The sequence below is a fragment of the Penicillium canescens genome (genome assembly GCF_028828765.1).
Source record: "Penicillium canescens strain IBT 15451 chromosome Unknown utg000010l_segment0_segment0, whole genome shotgun sequence".
NCBI lineage: Eukaryota > Fungi > Ascomycota > Eurotiomycetes > Eurotiales > Aspergillaceae > Penicillium > Penicillium canescens.
In genome coordinates this window covers 2,262,880-2,277,403 of record NW_026703972.1, presented here as the reverse complement: position 1 = coordinate 2,277,403, position 14,524 = coordinate 2,262,880, and the positions used below count along the sequence as shown (strand labels likewise).

General features: G+C 49.1%; 2 protein-coding genes across 2 annotated transcripts; both read left to right on the top strand.

The window, feature by feature from the left end:
- Positions 1-6,986: 6,986 nt before the first annotated feature.
- N7446_012436 (uncharacterized protein) lies at positions 6,987-7,720 on the top strand (the record flags this gene model as incomplete). Its single annotated transcript, XM_058521178.1, has 2 exons — positions 6,987-7,154; positions 7,217-7,720. 2 exons carry the CDS (start codon positions 6,987-6,989, stop codon positions 7,718-7,720), a joined length of 672 nt encoding a protein of 223 aa, XP_058366544.1.
- Positions 7,721-9,750: 2,030 nt separating this feature from the next.
- On the top strand, positions 9,751-10,344 carry N7446_012435 (uncharacterized protein; the record flags this gene model as incomplete). Its single annotated transcript, XM_058521177.1, has 3 exons — positions 9,751-10,085; positions 10,139-10,156; positions 10,218-10,344. 3 exons carry the CDS (start codon positions 9,751-9,753, stop codon positions 10,342-10,344), a joined length of 480 nt encoding a protein of 159 aa, XP_058366543.1.
- Between the last annotated feature and the right edge of the window lie 4,180 nt (positions 10,345-14,524).

The following is a 14,524-nucleotide window of genomic DNA, read 5'->3' as shown; positions in this document are numbered from 1 at the left end:
GTTTACACTTCAGTCGGGGCACACGAACAATGGGGAAGAATCCTGAGTCCTGAAGAGGAGCGCGAACGTTAGGCGATGGGGCCAGCATGTGCAGAGCACGGTCATTGGGACCATCCGGGAGATTCGGAGCTTTGATACGGCCGTGGGGATTTACCGTCACGTCAGAGCGCAATGACCGGTATTGACATAAAACCACGGGCGATTAATTAATCTGTCAAGAAAAGCGGTCCTTACAGTACTAGCTTACTCGAGTTTTAGCAGCACCCATTTTTGCTTACTCATTTGCTACAGTATAAATGGCTACTTCGCCAAGCCATTCACCGCTTCATGAGCATTGGTTAAATAGCGCAGCATCAGCTTGTCCTAGAATTTACACTCATTCTATGATATCAAGGCCGACCAATGGTCTGTTGTAGAACTAGCGCGTACCGTATCTCTTGGAATCGACAGTTATGAGCCCGGTTAGCAAGCGTATCATTGAATAAATCAGTATTCGAGATCGCAAACCTCGAAGCCTTCCGAGCAAGCCTTCGAGCCCCTGAGCAAGTCGCTTCCAGCAAAGTCGCTTCCGAGCAAGCACGCTGAAGCCATCACAAACTCCCTCCGAATTCAAACAAGAGAACACGCCGAGATGTCACTCCCATACGACGAGCTCTACAGACATGAGCCCGCCGACGCTCAACGCTTCGGCCTAGTCCGAGCGAGCATTGTGCTACACTCCTCCGCCCAGTGGAGGACTTGGTACAGCCAAATCCAGACAGTTGCTAAGGGCAATGACGTCTGGGAATACCTCGATCCCGAGGACCAACACCCACCGGCCCTACCGACGAAGCCAGTGAGACCGAGCAAATTCGACTACGAAAGAGAGTCAGAAACAAGCGATAAGCTCACGAAGGAGGGTCGCCGGGAATACCAAGAAGACAGAAAGGAGTATGATACCGACCTAGCCGAGTACAACACTATCAAGCGAGCCATAGACCGAGTCACCGAGCGAATTCGAAACTCACTTGCGCCAGAGCTCCAGCAACTTACCGTTGACGTATTCGACGTACATACCCTCCTTATCGCACTTCGAGACCGTTTCTCACTTGCTGAAAGAGAAAGGAAGCAAGAGCTACGCACCCAGTGGAATGCTCTAGCTTCAACACCAGTCAAAGACTCTGGACTTGACGCAATGATCATGAGATGGGAAAACCTATACCAGGAATGCAAGGCTGCAGAGGTCTCATTCACGAAGGATGCTGATGATGCTATCTACGACTTCCTTACTGCTATCAAGCAAGTGGATCCTCAGTTCTCCTACACTTGGTATCAGAAGACTTTCAGGGAGGAAGGCAACGTAAGCTTCACGAGCATGCTAAATGCGTTCCGAACGGAGAGGACCGTTTTTCGGCCGAAAAAGGGTCTCAAGGCAACTCACGCTTCATTCGCTACGCTAAATGGCCAGGAAGAAGCCGGAAAGCCGCAACCTCAGCGCAAAGCTGGTAGCGGAAATGACCGAAAGAAACTGCCTAGCAATCCTACTTGCGTCTGCGAGGATAAGCATCTCTACCAAGCTTGCCCATATCTCGTCAAAGCTGTCCGACCATCAGGATGGAAGCCTGATCCTAGCATCAAGAAGAAGATCAGCCAAAACACGGAAAAGTTATCTTCAGCAGCTCAAAGAAAAGTCAAAGACCTCACTGCCAAGCTAGCTGAAAGCACCGCAAGCGATACACAAGCGCACTTCGCTGAATTTCGAGAGGACGAATCTCCCTTTAGCTTCCTAACATGGGATGATAAGCCGATAACAGCATTCCCTACCACACAGCAAGCATCAATCAAAGACAGATGGCTAATTGATACGGCTTCTACAAGGCATATCTCAAACAAACGAAGCCTATTCACTGATTTTAAGGAATCAAACGGCACTATCAAGGTCGGAGACACCTACTGCACCCTTCAAGGAAGTGGAAAAGTCAGCATCAAGGCACTTAGTCCTACCACAGGGAAGCCAGTGACAATTACGCTTGACGACGTCGAGTACTCACCAGGATTTCACACAAACCTGATCTCACTTGGAATCATCAAGAAGCGAGGTTTTATAGCGGACTTTGACAACTTAACGATCGTTAGCAAGCAGTCCGGCAAGTGTATTGCAAAGATAGAGGAAATTGGTAACCTCTTCGCACTCTCAGAGGTAGACATACTGTTTCCTGCCTCATTCGCAACAACTGCATTTGCTTCAACCACTAAGCGTTCTACCGTACCGCTTGTCTCAAAAGCAACCGCTGAAACATGGCATCGCCGACTTGGTCATATGCATGATCAACGTATCGAGAAGCTTGCCGATATGGTAGATGGCATCGAAGTCACAAAACCTACTGGTCAAGCACAACAAGACAATCCTGAGCACTGCGAAGTGTGTCAGTTGACAAAAGCGCATCGCCAAGTGTCTCGAAGAGCTCAAGGAGCCACATTCGGACCGCTTGGTCGAATTCACTTCGATCTAATTCCGATCCAAGAAGCCTATAACGGCGACAGGTGGATAACTCATTTCTATATTGATGGCATCCGCTACCATTGGGCTGCAACGCACCCACAAAAGAACGGCTGTCAGGAAGCAGTCACTAGCTTCGTGTCACAAATGAAGACTTGGTTCAACTTGCCGATCCGTGCCTTTCATTATGATAATGAGAGATCAGCAGGCAGAGCTGTCGAGGATTTCCTCACTCACTGCGGTATCGTCATCCAACACAGCATCCCCGGCACTCCTGAAATGAATTCGTTTGCCGAGCGATCTGGGGGGTGATAATAGCAAGGATGAGATCACTTCTCGAAGACTCTAAGCTCCCTAAGAATCTCTGGCCGGAAGCAGCGCAAGCAGCTATCTATATACTAAACAGATCGCCCACCAAGCTCAATGATGGCCGCTGGATCATCCCACAACAGGAGTTTCACCAGCAAGGAACTAGCACATGGGTTCCGATCAACCTATCAAATCTTCGAGTATACGGTTGTCGCACCTACGTCAGAATTCAGGGGATCCCTCAATCCGATAAAATGCATCGCCGAGCTGAAATTGGCTACTTGGTCGGATATAAAACAGGCAACATCTGGAAAATCTGGTTTCCTAGGTCTAATACCAGCAAGTACGTCCGAGACGCAGTGTTCGATGAGAATATGAACTATTCACACCAGCCGAAAGAAGCTCCAATCATCAGCCAGATACCCTACACAGAGGTTTTCGATCAGGAAGAGCTTGAAGCAGAGCTTGAGCAGGCCCTACGCCGACTTGCTACATCACCAATCATACAAAATGAGCCACAAGATCCGCAAGAAGCAATTGAGACCCGATCTCAACAAATGCCAATTGAACAAGCCGAAGCATCACAACAAGTGTCAAAACTTCAACAATCCACTTCGCCACAATGGCAACAAGTGACCCCGTCACTCACTCCACGAATGACTCCGCTGCCAGCGAGTCTTCCGCCAAGTCCGATACCAAGCGAGGTGCCGCTGCCGACCAGCGTACCAAACTCGCCATTACCGGCACCACTCACGGCCATTCCATATGAGCCTGTTACACCGGATCAAGCGCTTCGTCCAGCTTATCCGCAAGCACCAGAACGAACAGCATTCCAGCAAGTGGACGTAGTTCCAGTACGACCAATTGTCTACACTCCGTCAAGTCCAGCACCGGCCTCCTCTCCAGATCAGCAAGTTCCGGGAAGCTTCCCCACAGCTTCACAAGGTCACCAAGCCATTCGAGATATTAACGGAGACGTCTCTACAGACAACGTTATCCAAGGCACTCGAAGAAGGACAGTGAGAAAGGACCCATACCTTGCGAGTTACTTCACGTACGATGACCAAGATGACCATGAAGGCGTACTAGCTGCATTTGCTTCCGCGCTCTCATCCACTCGCCCAGAACCTCGCTACCATCGCGATGATCTTACTCCTGAACCCCAAAGCTGGAAGGAAATGATTAATCATCCGTTTCGGGACGGTTTCATGGCCGCAGCAGGCCTCGAAGTGGAATCTATCAAGCTCCGTCAAACATTCAAAGTTGAACCACGCCCTCAGGACCGCAGCATTCAGGTCCTACCACTCAAGTGGGTTTTCAACTATAAGTATGACAGCAATGGTTTCCTCACCAAGCTTAAAGCACGAATCTGTGTTCGAGGCGACCTACAAACCATTAGCTCAGACGACAAGCGAGCCGCCACGCTTGCTGCCCGTACAGCCCGTGCAATATTCGCACTCGTTGCTGCATTTGACCTAGGAACCTTCCAACTCGACGCTGTTAACGCATTTCTCAATAGTGATCTCGACGAAGAGGTGTATACGTATATGCCTGAAGGTTTCCACGATTCAACAAGCGTCTGGAAGCTCCTTAAAGCACTTTATGGCTTACGCAAGTCTCCGAAACTATGGCAGCAAGAAGCCACACGCGTTCTTAGAAAGCTTGGATTTCAGCACGTACCAGAGGATATATGCCTATTCACGAAAAATGGAGTCATTGTGTTCTTTTATGTGGACGATATAATTATCGTCTACCACCGAGCGAGATACCAGGAAGCTTTAACGCTGCGCCAACAGCTTAAAGAGCACTGGGAACTTCGGGACATAGGAGAAGCAAGCTGGTTTCTCGGCATTCGCATCCTCCGGGATACTAAGCAGCATAAGCTATGGCTTTGCCAGGATTCCTATATCGCATCAATGGCCGCCAAGTATGGTCTTACCAACGGACGAAAGGTTACAACACCTCTACCAGTCAATCGCATGACTCGGTATACGGGACAAGCAACTAAGGAGCAGATTCACGAATACCAGCAGAAGGTAGGATCAGTCATCTATCCAACAGTCATCACACGTCCAGATGCTGCCAAAGCAGCAAATCACTTGGCCGAGTTCCTCACGAACCCCGGACCCGAACACCGAGAAGCAGCAAACCGCCTTATCCAGTATCTCTACCAAACAAGGTTCCTTGCTCTCGAGTATCATCCAACTCTCACGGAGTCTGCACTCCACTTCTTTAGCGATGCATCATTCGGAGATCACGTTGATCGGAAAAGCTCAGAAGGCTTCCTCTGTAAGCTGTTTGGAGCAGCAGTCGACTGGAAAGCCAGCAAGCAACGAACCGTCACAACGTCGACAACTGAAGCCGAGCTGCTAGCTATATCTGAGGCTGGCAAGTCAGCTATGTGGTGGAAAAGGCTACTTCACGCAGTCAATCTCGACTATCAATCAGGACTAGACATCCACTGCGACAATCAGCAAACCGTCGATCTTCTCACTAAGGAGCAACCTCAGCTTCGCACCAAGCTTCGCCACGTCGATATCCACAATAACTGGCTTCGTCAAGAAGTTGAAGCCGGCACTATCTCAATCAAATGGGTTCCCACAGCCGAAATGGCCGCCGATGGACTCACTAAGCTGCTTCCATCACAGTCCCATGCGCAATTCATTCAGACACTAGGATTGGTCGACATTAAGCACTTGGTGGAGGACAAAGTGGCATGAAAGAGAAGCAGAATGGCTGCTGAGGGGGTGTGTCAAGAAAAGCGGTCCTTACAGTACTAGCTTACTCGAGTTTTAGCAGCACCCATTTTTGCTTACTCATTTGCTACAGTATAAATGGCTACTTCGCCAAGCCATTCACCGCTTCATGAGCATTGGTTAAATAGCGCAGCATCAGCTTGTCCTAGAATTTACACTCATTCTATGATATCAAGGCCGACCAATGGTCTGTTGTAGAACTAGCGCGTACCGTATCTCTTGGAATCGACATAATCCTATCGGCGATATTACACGTACAAGTGGTACAGGTATTCAATAGCGCGATTTTTAGACCCACCCGACCGTTTGCGGACCGGAGATGCAGATCCCGCATTGATCGACGGAGAGGTTTTTGTGATATTGCTCGCACCTGTAGTTCGCTCTCGTGTCCTTTATCGGGCCAATAACACCCCAGAGCTGTGGAGACAGCCATGGGAAACCTGGGACGGCTAGTCACGAATACCTCCATCGGATTGCAGCTAACGCTAAAGCGAGACTGTGAGCATAGAGAGTTTGTAACCGGCGAAACCACGGAACTCGGGCAAACCAGGCTAAGCATCTCTAAGCTTTTGGTTTTCTCCTTTCATCGTCCTGCGGTTTCCTCTTCTGGTCATCCTTAGCGACAAAGCCCCAGTGAGAGACTGAAGCCACGGAATCCGCCCCAATTCAATATCGCAGTCAAATCCACTACACGAAGTAGGCCGGACAGAGCAAGCCGTCTGGAATCCAGTTTCCGGCCCCATCGTTGCACTGGCTTCCCTTATCTCGCGATGAGCACGGGAATAGCGTATGAAAGTGGCTATGATAGCATTCGTCGTCCGTTGTTGTCCATCTGCTAGTTCGCAATGCTCCGATATTGACCGAAGTGCTATTGATCCCCCAGGTCCACGCGGGCTCACAATGTGTCGAGACTAGAATCCGAATTACAACTGATTATTCATCTGTTGCTCCGGGGCCAAGCAGACGTTCTTTCGCAAGTCGTCTACTGTGTACGCCAACACCTAGGCGAGTAATGTCTACTTACCCAATTCTAAGTAGACCATTGACGAACATTTGAGCCTCTGTTCAATGTGTATACCGTAAAATTGGGGGCTTGACAAGTCCAATTCTCTTCCCTATCATAAACATGATTGTGGATACGAGTACCCCCATGTTTTACACAGGGAGGCTCAGCTGGGACTGTGCCCCACTATTTCCATGCTTTCCCGCAGGTTGGCGAATTGACACCGTCTGGTCATTGCTGAAACTGAGGTGCTGAGGATGTGGTACACCCCGGTGAAACTATAATTCGTGTAAAACAACTTGGTTATTTTCACACTGCCACCGGATTTAAGTCTTCCTTTACCCGCCCCAGCTGATGTGGCCCCAACCTTTTTTCTTTCTCTTCTGTGCGGTGCGGTTCTTTTGTTTCTTTTGCGACATTCGTCAAGTCATCGCTCACTATGCCCAAAATGCAAACCGCGTCGCGCAATCCTGCCGCGCAAGCACCCACCAGGGTTCGAAAGCCACAGGCCGAAACGTCTGCCAAACGCGCTGTGCGAAACTTGCCGGCGACTGGCGCTGTGCGATCCAAGCCCGTCCCACGGGAGGTTCAGTTCCGAGAGACATTGGTAAGCCAGTCAAATTCTCGTCCTGATTTGGTGGTTGGCTCACTCATCCGTTCAATATAAAGAAGGCACATGCCGCAGACCCGGAAAACCATGTTGACTGCATCAAGTTACTTGAAGCAGCCGAAGATGACCATCAGCAGCGCGCCACCCGCTTGGAGGAGAGTCATCAGCAAGTTACCGTGGAAAAAGCTCAGTTGCTCGCGAAAGTCCGCCAGCTTACGTCGGAGTGTCGCCACTTGAAGGCTGAAATCCGTACCTTGAAGGACAGCTTGGAAACAGCGACCACCCAGGATCAAATGCCTCGAGGTGAATACAAAGAGGCCTTGAAGGACCTCCAGAGCTCCGCTTCGTCGTTATTCAACCAGATCACGTCCAAGATCAATGAGAGTGACCAGGCATACTTTTCCACTCTCCTGCCTGACCCTGACGTGGCCCAAAACTGGCAAGACCAAGACGCAAGCTATCTGCTCAACCCTTCAGATATGCCGGCACCACCCATTCCGGGCTACCCTTCGTCCACCTTGCCCACCATGTCCCAAGTCGATCCATACGCGCATCTGCCTTGAGTAGCAGATTGGCCACTGAAGGATAGGCGGAGTGAGGCGGACAACCTATAGCGTTACTGTTCCATAGTTGGCCAACATTGGTATCCAAGTACAATTTCTGTGTATACATGTAGATCGACTCTTCAATGTACCTATCCCACCTTAAGCAGTTGGCTCCGTAGATACCCTGTATGTATCATATGTACCACGAAAGCACTATTACCGTATCATATGAATGCTTTACTTGATTAACCCAGAAAATATAGTAATATTTTTAAGAATTATTGTTGACAGCCATATAAGGATTATATATTAATACGGCTCACAAGGCGTCATGAGACACTTTCCGTCTTTCCTCTCTGCGAGCGTCACCGTTCCTCGTCCCTGTGAGAAATGTGCATGCGGCGGATCATTTTCCAAAGTTGTGAAATAAACCTCGGCTGTTTACATCGTCGGAATACAGGCTTGAAACTTATGTAAACTGAGGAGGCAGTCGGTGATTAGCAGTGCGAGGTTAATGCTGGTTATACATTGACCTACCCGGCGTGGCATTGTTTGGTGAAATTGCGGGCTGAGAATTTCCTTTATTCTGCGGGGCCGGTGCAGAAGCCTGGTGGCGTGGATTCCCATATTGATGCACCTGCTGCAGCAGTCTACGAGCCCAAGGATCGGGAGATTTTAGCCTGAAGGTAGGAGGGCGGGGAGGGAAGCCCTGCGGAAGCCTCTGAACTCGGTACGGAGCCCTACGGGCCGTGGTACGGGCCCGTGAAGTCGATCTGTCTGCGATCGGTCGCCGTCTTCTAATCCCTTTCCGAAGCTGATTGCGTTTGCCTCGGAGCGACTCAAACGATCTGCATTTATCGTGTTGCTTGGAGTATTCCTTAGCCCTTTCTTTCCATGGCATCCAATCGTATTCAGATAACCATGGCTCGAGGTTATCTTCCTCGGACTCAGTCCAAGGAAGGTATTTCTCTTTCGGCATCGTGGGAGATGGGGTATGTGCGAGAGAAAAGAACGGACGTCAACTAGAAAATCACGCCATGAAAACAAACACTGGAAGGGACGGGTGAAAACGACAGACAACGAGAATATAACTGATGTATACTCAACTCACCATTCCTACTTTGAACAAGCCGTCATTTGGGGGGCAGATGGTCATAGCGGAACTCACAGCTCGCAAAAAGTGAGGTTTAATAATTAAAAACCCGTTCAATATAACCGGACACCTTGTATCGGTGTTTCGATGCAGGCTAAAAAATAAAAATAAAACAAAATAAAATAAAATAAAAATAAACAAGCCCTCTTTTTATTTCGGCTAAACAAGTAGGATCATAGTATAGTAGATAGAAAACGGGCAACTGGCTTGACGCCCACTTGGACCTCGAATTACTCAAGTGGAGTCGGTTTAATGAGGCTGATAGGGATGTGGAATTCGATAAGGGGAAATTATACGGTTACACAGATACACGACGGCCTACAAATTAGTTTCACCTGGTAATGACCATGCCTCGACCTTCAGGTATAGGCTTGGTGTAAATCTCTAGCACTTAATCATTTGAGCAGCGTCGAATGAGATCTGCATCGAACGAGATTTGCATCGTCATTAAACGAAGGGCAAATGTCCCAGCTGATTGGGCGACAATCATCCCTTTGGTGTTACATTTTCTTAAATACTTGCTCCAAAACGTCTTGTACGAAGAGGAAAGGCTTGTGGTCTAGAATTCCTTCAAATATCCCTCAACGTAGTATCATCGCTCTTCCCTAGGCCCGCATATTGGGTGCGGCTTGTTAGTCTAGGGCTAGGTAAGCCATTCCGGTCTAGTCCAATATCTGCGTTCGTAGAGTATATCTCTAAACAAAACCTAAAGGCGTACTTATTGAGCAGGGTACGGCGTCAGTTCTCGGATTAGTCCAAAAGCTCTGCCGAGCTGTCTGGCTGGACTATAAATCAAGCACGACTTCTAGCATTGGAGAAAGGCCTGGCTATGCTTCCCATTTACCCACTCCGTCAATCATTCACTTATTTTCCAACAAGTCAAATATCCTCGATCATGGGTATCCTTCAACATCCCGGTTCCGGAGAGAATCGTGGTCGGTTTTCCAGCCAACTTCGTGATGCACTTGCTTCCAAAGCCAAGCCTTTCGACCTCTGGAGCATCCCTGAATCGGCTGCAGGCCCCCAAGATGAAGACTGCCCTTATGAGATGGAATCGCAGTCCTATACGAGGGAAAGACATATGCCAATGGGTGAAGACATGGACGATGAAGCAGATGCTGATTGGGCGGCGGAGACCAGCAGTGTGGCAGATCGCGTACCAGAAGCGGTGCATCATGGAGAGACTGGTAGTCCCGTATCTTTGCGCAAGTGTCTGAGGTGTCTCGGAGAGTAAGACTACTTCTTCTTCATTACAGTTACCAGCGACGCTAATTTCTTTCTAGCTTGAACGCCCGAGTCCTGTAGGTGCCTTCCTCTCAGCAATACTTGCTCCAAACCCATCTTATGCTAATGGGCACCTAGGTCCATAGAAGAACAGCTCGAAAAGCAAAACTTCTGGAACGACAACATGGGACGAGGCGTGGAAAGCATGCAGGGCGGGTACCAAGAGCTCTCGGCGCTCAGAGAGGAAGTGGCTACGCTAAAATAACAACTCAATGCTCTTTGCACGGGTAGCCCAGGCAGTGGGCGGAAGCCAGGACGCCCCAGGCGTGTCGCGCAATGAAGGTAGAGAGTGAGGACTCAGTGGTGGCCCAACTCGGACGATCTACATGTCTATTGGTTGGTGCTTCAGAAAGAGGACGAGACACCCAAGCCTAGCAACAATATAGTAGGGTACATATCACCACATACCTTGACACCTACACCTACCAAGTGGAATGAGAACTATATGATTTGTCAGCGTCCGTGCGAATTGAGTTCGGGACCCAGGCCGTTAGAACCTAATGCTGTTTCACTCTGAACACACTATCCATAGTCGGCTGATCCGCCCACCCAGATTTGGGAATGACTTGCGTATCTCAGAGGGGGCGGCTTTTCCGCGATATGACTGGACCGGGGAGGGGAAGAGATCGGCCCGGCCCACAATGATCGGTACGAACCATTAAACGTGCAGGTAAGAGCCCCCGCAAATCTGAGCAACCACAAAACGTACAGTCTAACGAAGTAATAATCTAACAATGAAAAAGCGTTCGAAATCACTGAAGAGCACCCATTGCATATCGACCGGCGCGCTGCTGCGTCTAATAATCTGTTCCAAAGCAGTCCATTCCACCAATGTGAGTGACGAACATGTTGGACTAAGTCCTGAAGTTTGAATACCAAAGCTTCGGCTCGCCAGGCACGATTTCCCTTTACCCCAATATGGCTCGCTCCTGGATAGCGTACGGGTATGTCGGCAATTATAGTTCCTTCCTGTGGTTCGCCCCGCGCTGCTGTGGTACAGCTCCGATAAGGTGGCTGATCTTGAAACAATGACTGTCGACTTGGAACATAATGGCTCGTGTACGGATTGTAGTTTGCTTTGAGATCCTACGTGCATGCGCTTTCTTGTGAGTTCGCCTGCCTAGCCATTGTGCTCGCATTGAGCTCGGTGACCGACCGATAGCTGCCACGAATCTAAACAGCCAACTGCCCCTGACGAGGTTGATGCAACCTTGGATTTTCGCCGATTGGCCTCCTTTGTGGCCCGGGATCTGTAAGGAATTAGTCCTAGTGCTTTCCCAAAGTGTCGCAAATAACCGAAAGGCGAGCGGGGGACGCGAGAAATCCCATACGAACTAATGAACTGTGCCGCGCTTAGTAGTTGGAAGCGTGGAATGCCTGGCTTTTTATTACCTCCCAGCCATGGATTTATTCTTTTATTTCTTGTATCATTGGACGAAACCAATGAATACTAAGCCAGTTATGCAGTGGTCCGTGAAGGTTTGCGAACGTTGCCCAGCCCACCATCTCCAGCGACGTGATCACCGACAACAGAAATCGATTTTAGCCCGACAGTTCTATACTAACAAGAGTCTTCAATTTTCTCAAGCAAACAACATCCGCCCCAAATCTCAGCTGCAAAGTAACCGCGCGGCACAAGGTGGTCCTGGCTCGCCGCGGATCACCCCGCCCACAGTCATTTCTGGGGCCGTCGGAAGCAAGTACTTTATACAATGATAGGACTAAAAACAAGGGCACAATCAATACAACCTTCTGCAACTCCTGCAATCTCAGATACCTTAATCTATGTACTAGGAGAGCTGGGTACTATAAAGGTGACTTTCGATCAAGGCAGAATGGGAATGTGAGCTTCCGAATCTCCCTCCAATAAAGAGAAATACAGCCCGCGAATCTACCATCAATAGGACCACTTCTTAAAGTTTCAGAAGAGCCTAGATCTCCTTATGCCCTAGAGCGTGGTCGATCCTTATCTCAGAGATGTCTGACTGGTCGCCGGGTAGAGAAATTACGGTGGCAGAGGGATCGCTACGGGTGTTGCGGGCTATGCAGATCTCGAGAGCCAGTGGTTGGCCGGGAGGGAGGGGCGGTTGGTCTTTTCGCGGCCCCTTACTAATAAACTCTGAGACACGGGATGATGCTCACCCGGAGCCCCAGGCAATAGCCAATGCTTTAGAAATGCGGGATAAATCGTGCGGAAATAAGTAAAACGCCGTTACCGTGTGTTAAAGTAATTACGTGTATGTAAAAGAAGCTACTCCAACCGCGACGGAATATGATGAACTGAGGCTGGATGATTTAATTGAAGTGTAAGACCGTCGTTGACCATGGTGAGATCACGGGGCTGAACTAGAAATGTTGAGTATTTTCCGCGCAGGACATCAGAAAGAGGCGTGGGACGGTGACTTACCGCTACCAAGTGCTAATTTTAGATTGACCCCCATTTCCTTCCGTGTTGTATAGTAAATTTGGACTTTTGTCAACTCGAGACACATGGCGTACCTTGGGCGGCGGGGCCGCGAGATTGTTCAAACCTAGATCCACGGCTGATTTTCCGCGGGGTTCCAGCTAAAAGCTTAGAGAAAGCTTGTCAACTTGCACTAGTGAGGGGTCCAAGCACATCGACAATTTTGAGGATCTTGTCACGATCTGAGATGTATCCGTCCAATTAGAGATATCGATGACTCTGTATTTTCATTACCCCTATTTATCGCATTTACTATGTGTTTTGCGGTGATCCACTCGCCTGTGTGATCCACTCACTTGTGGAATACGTTATGGGTCCATTCTAGTTACACAAGCTATGCCGACGGATCATCTATAGACCCGGTTTCATGCAGTATTCGTAAGGTAATCCACAGCTACTGCCTGACCGCAGAATTGTAAAATAAAAGAATGGTGTATGAAGGGCAAGAAATGCTAGGTCTATGAATGGCGAGAGGGTCTTTACACCCGTCTTTAGCACTAGCGTTCAGAGGCAGGTCTGCCATGACTAAACGGAGGTTTCCGTCCGCTTCCGACGTTTAACAGCCTGAGCTATATTCATGTTTTGAAAAGCTTGTTGCTACCTGGAGCGGTGAGCGTCCCACTATGTGCTGGTATAATCCGGACAGATCGATTTCTCAGTCCGGGACGACCGGGAAGATGGTGAATCCGAAAGCTTATCCGAGCGATTAGCCTCAAGTGAGCCAACGGTTTCACCAGTATCTTGAATCAGAGCCTACCTCGCTCTTATTTTGATTTTTAACCTTGAATTGCCACATCGCATCGTCGACTGCATTCTTCTTCCCTACTGAAGTCTTTGCAATATATCTCGCTATGTCGCGAACAGGCTCAATAGCTCCAGCCGACGCCGTTGCAGCGGCAATCGACGATGAGAAAAGAACCTTCTCCTAGCTCCCTGAGCGCTCTTGTCGATCGCTTTCCAACTTTACCTAGCGCATAACCAGACATCAATAATACGAGTGGGTCCCTCGCAACTATCAAGGTTCACAACATAATCTCTGTTCTCTCGAAGCACTAGACCCTATCTATCAGTAGGCTTCGAGATGGAATCGCAAGACCCACGGGGCGGTTAGAGGGGTTCTTGGGCAGGCCACCTCCATCCGAATTCGGTTAGTATAGTGTATCAGCATGCCGTATCAGTGCGGGTGGCGAAGATCGACTGGCCAAACACTACTGCCTTTTCAGCCCCCTATGTCACGTGCAGTTCCTAATAGCTTGGCACTGCCACCAAGTTCCAGGGCAAGAAGGGCAAGAATAATTTCTACGTACTACAAAGCTAGGGCTAGCCTCTGTGCAACCATCTAATGAAGTAAGTATCCTCTCTCCAGTCTATCTCTGGCGAAGAACATCTCGCTCTGTCGAATAGGAACAGGGAAAAGCGTCCTATCCACAAAAATATCTTTGGCTTACAATGCTCAAACCTCATATAGGTTACCAGTCAACATGTGAGTGGAGTAAATTTCATGAGAATGTTTCCATCTAACAGTATCACAGGAGTCATTCATTCACCGACTTCCATGCACCCTTCGCGGTAACCAGAGTATCGGCAGACTATTCGCGACCGACGCATACTTTTGGCCACGAGTCTCAAAGTTCAGTGAGCCATTGGAAAAGAAACCTTCCCGACCCGCCAGTCTCAGGTGCTTGGTCCTCAGCTATCTCCGTATCCACCCTACCAGGAAGCAGTACTGTGGTGTGTCAAAGCCAGAGGGACAATTTTGATTACCAATTTTCACACCAGCCTTCAAATTCACGAGTTCATGGCAGCATCGGTTTCAACACCGGGATCAATCCCCAGCTGGCCTCTGAAGATATTTCTTTTATCCGGCAATTGAAGAAAAAACGCCAAACTGCCAATTTATGCTGGGAGGGTGACTGTAAGG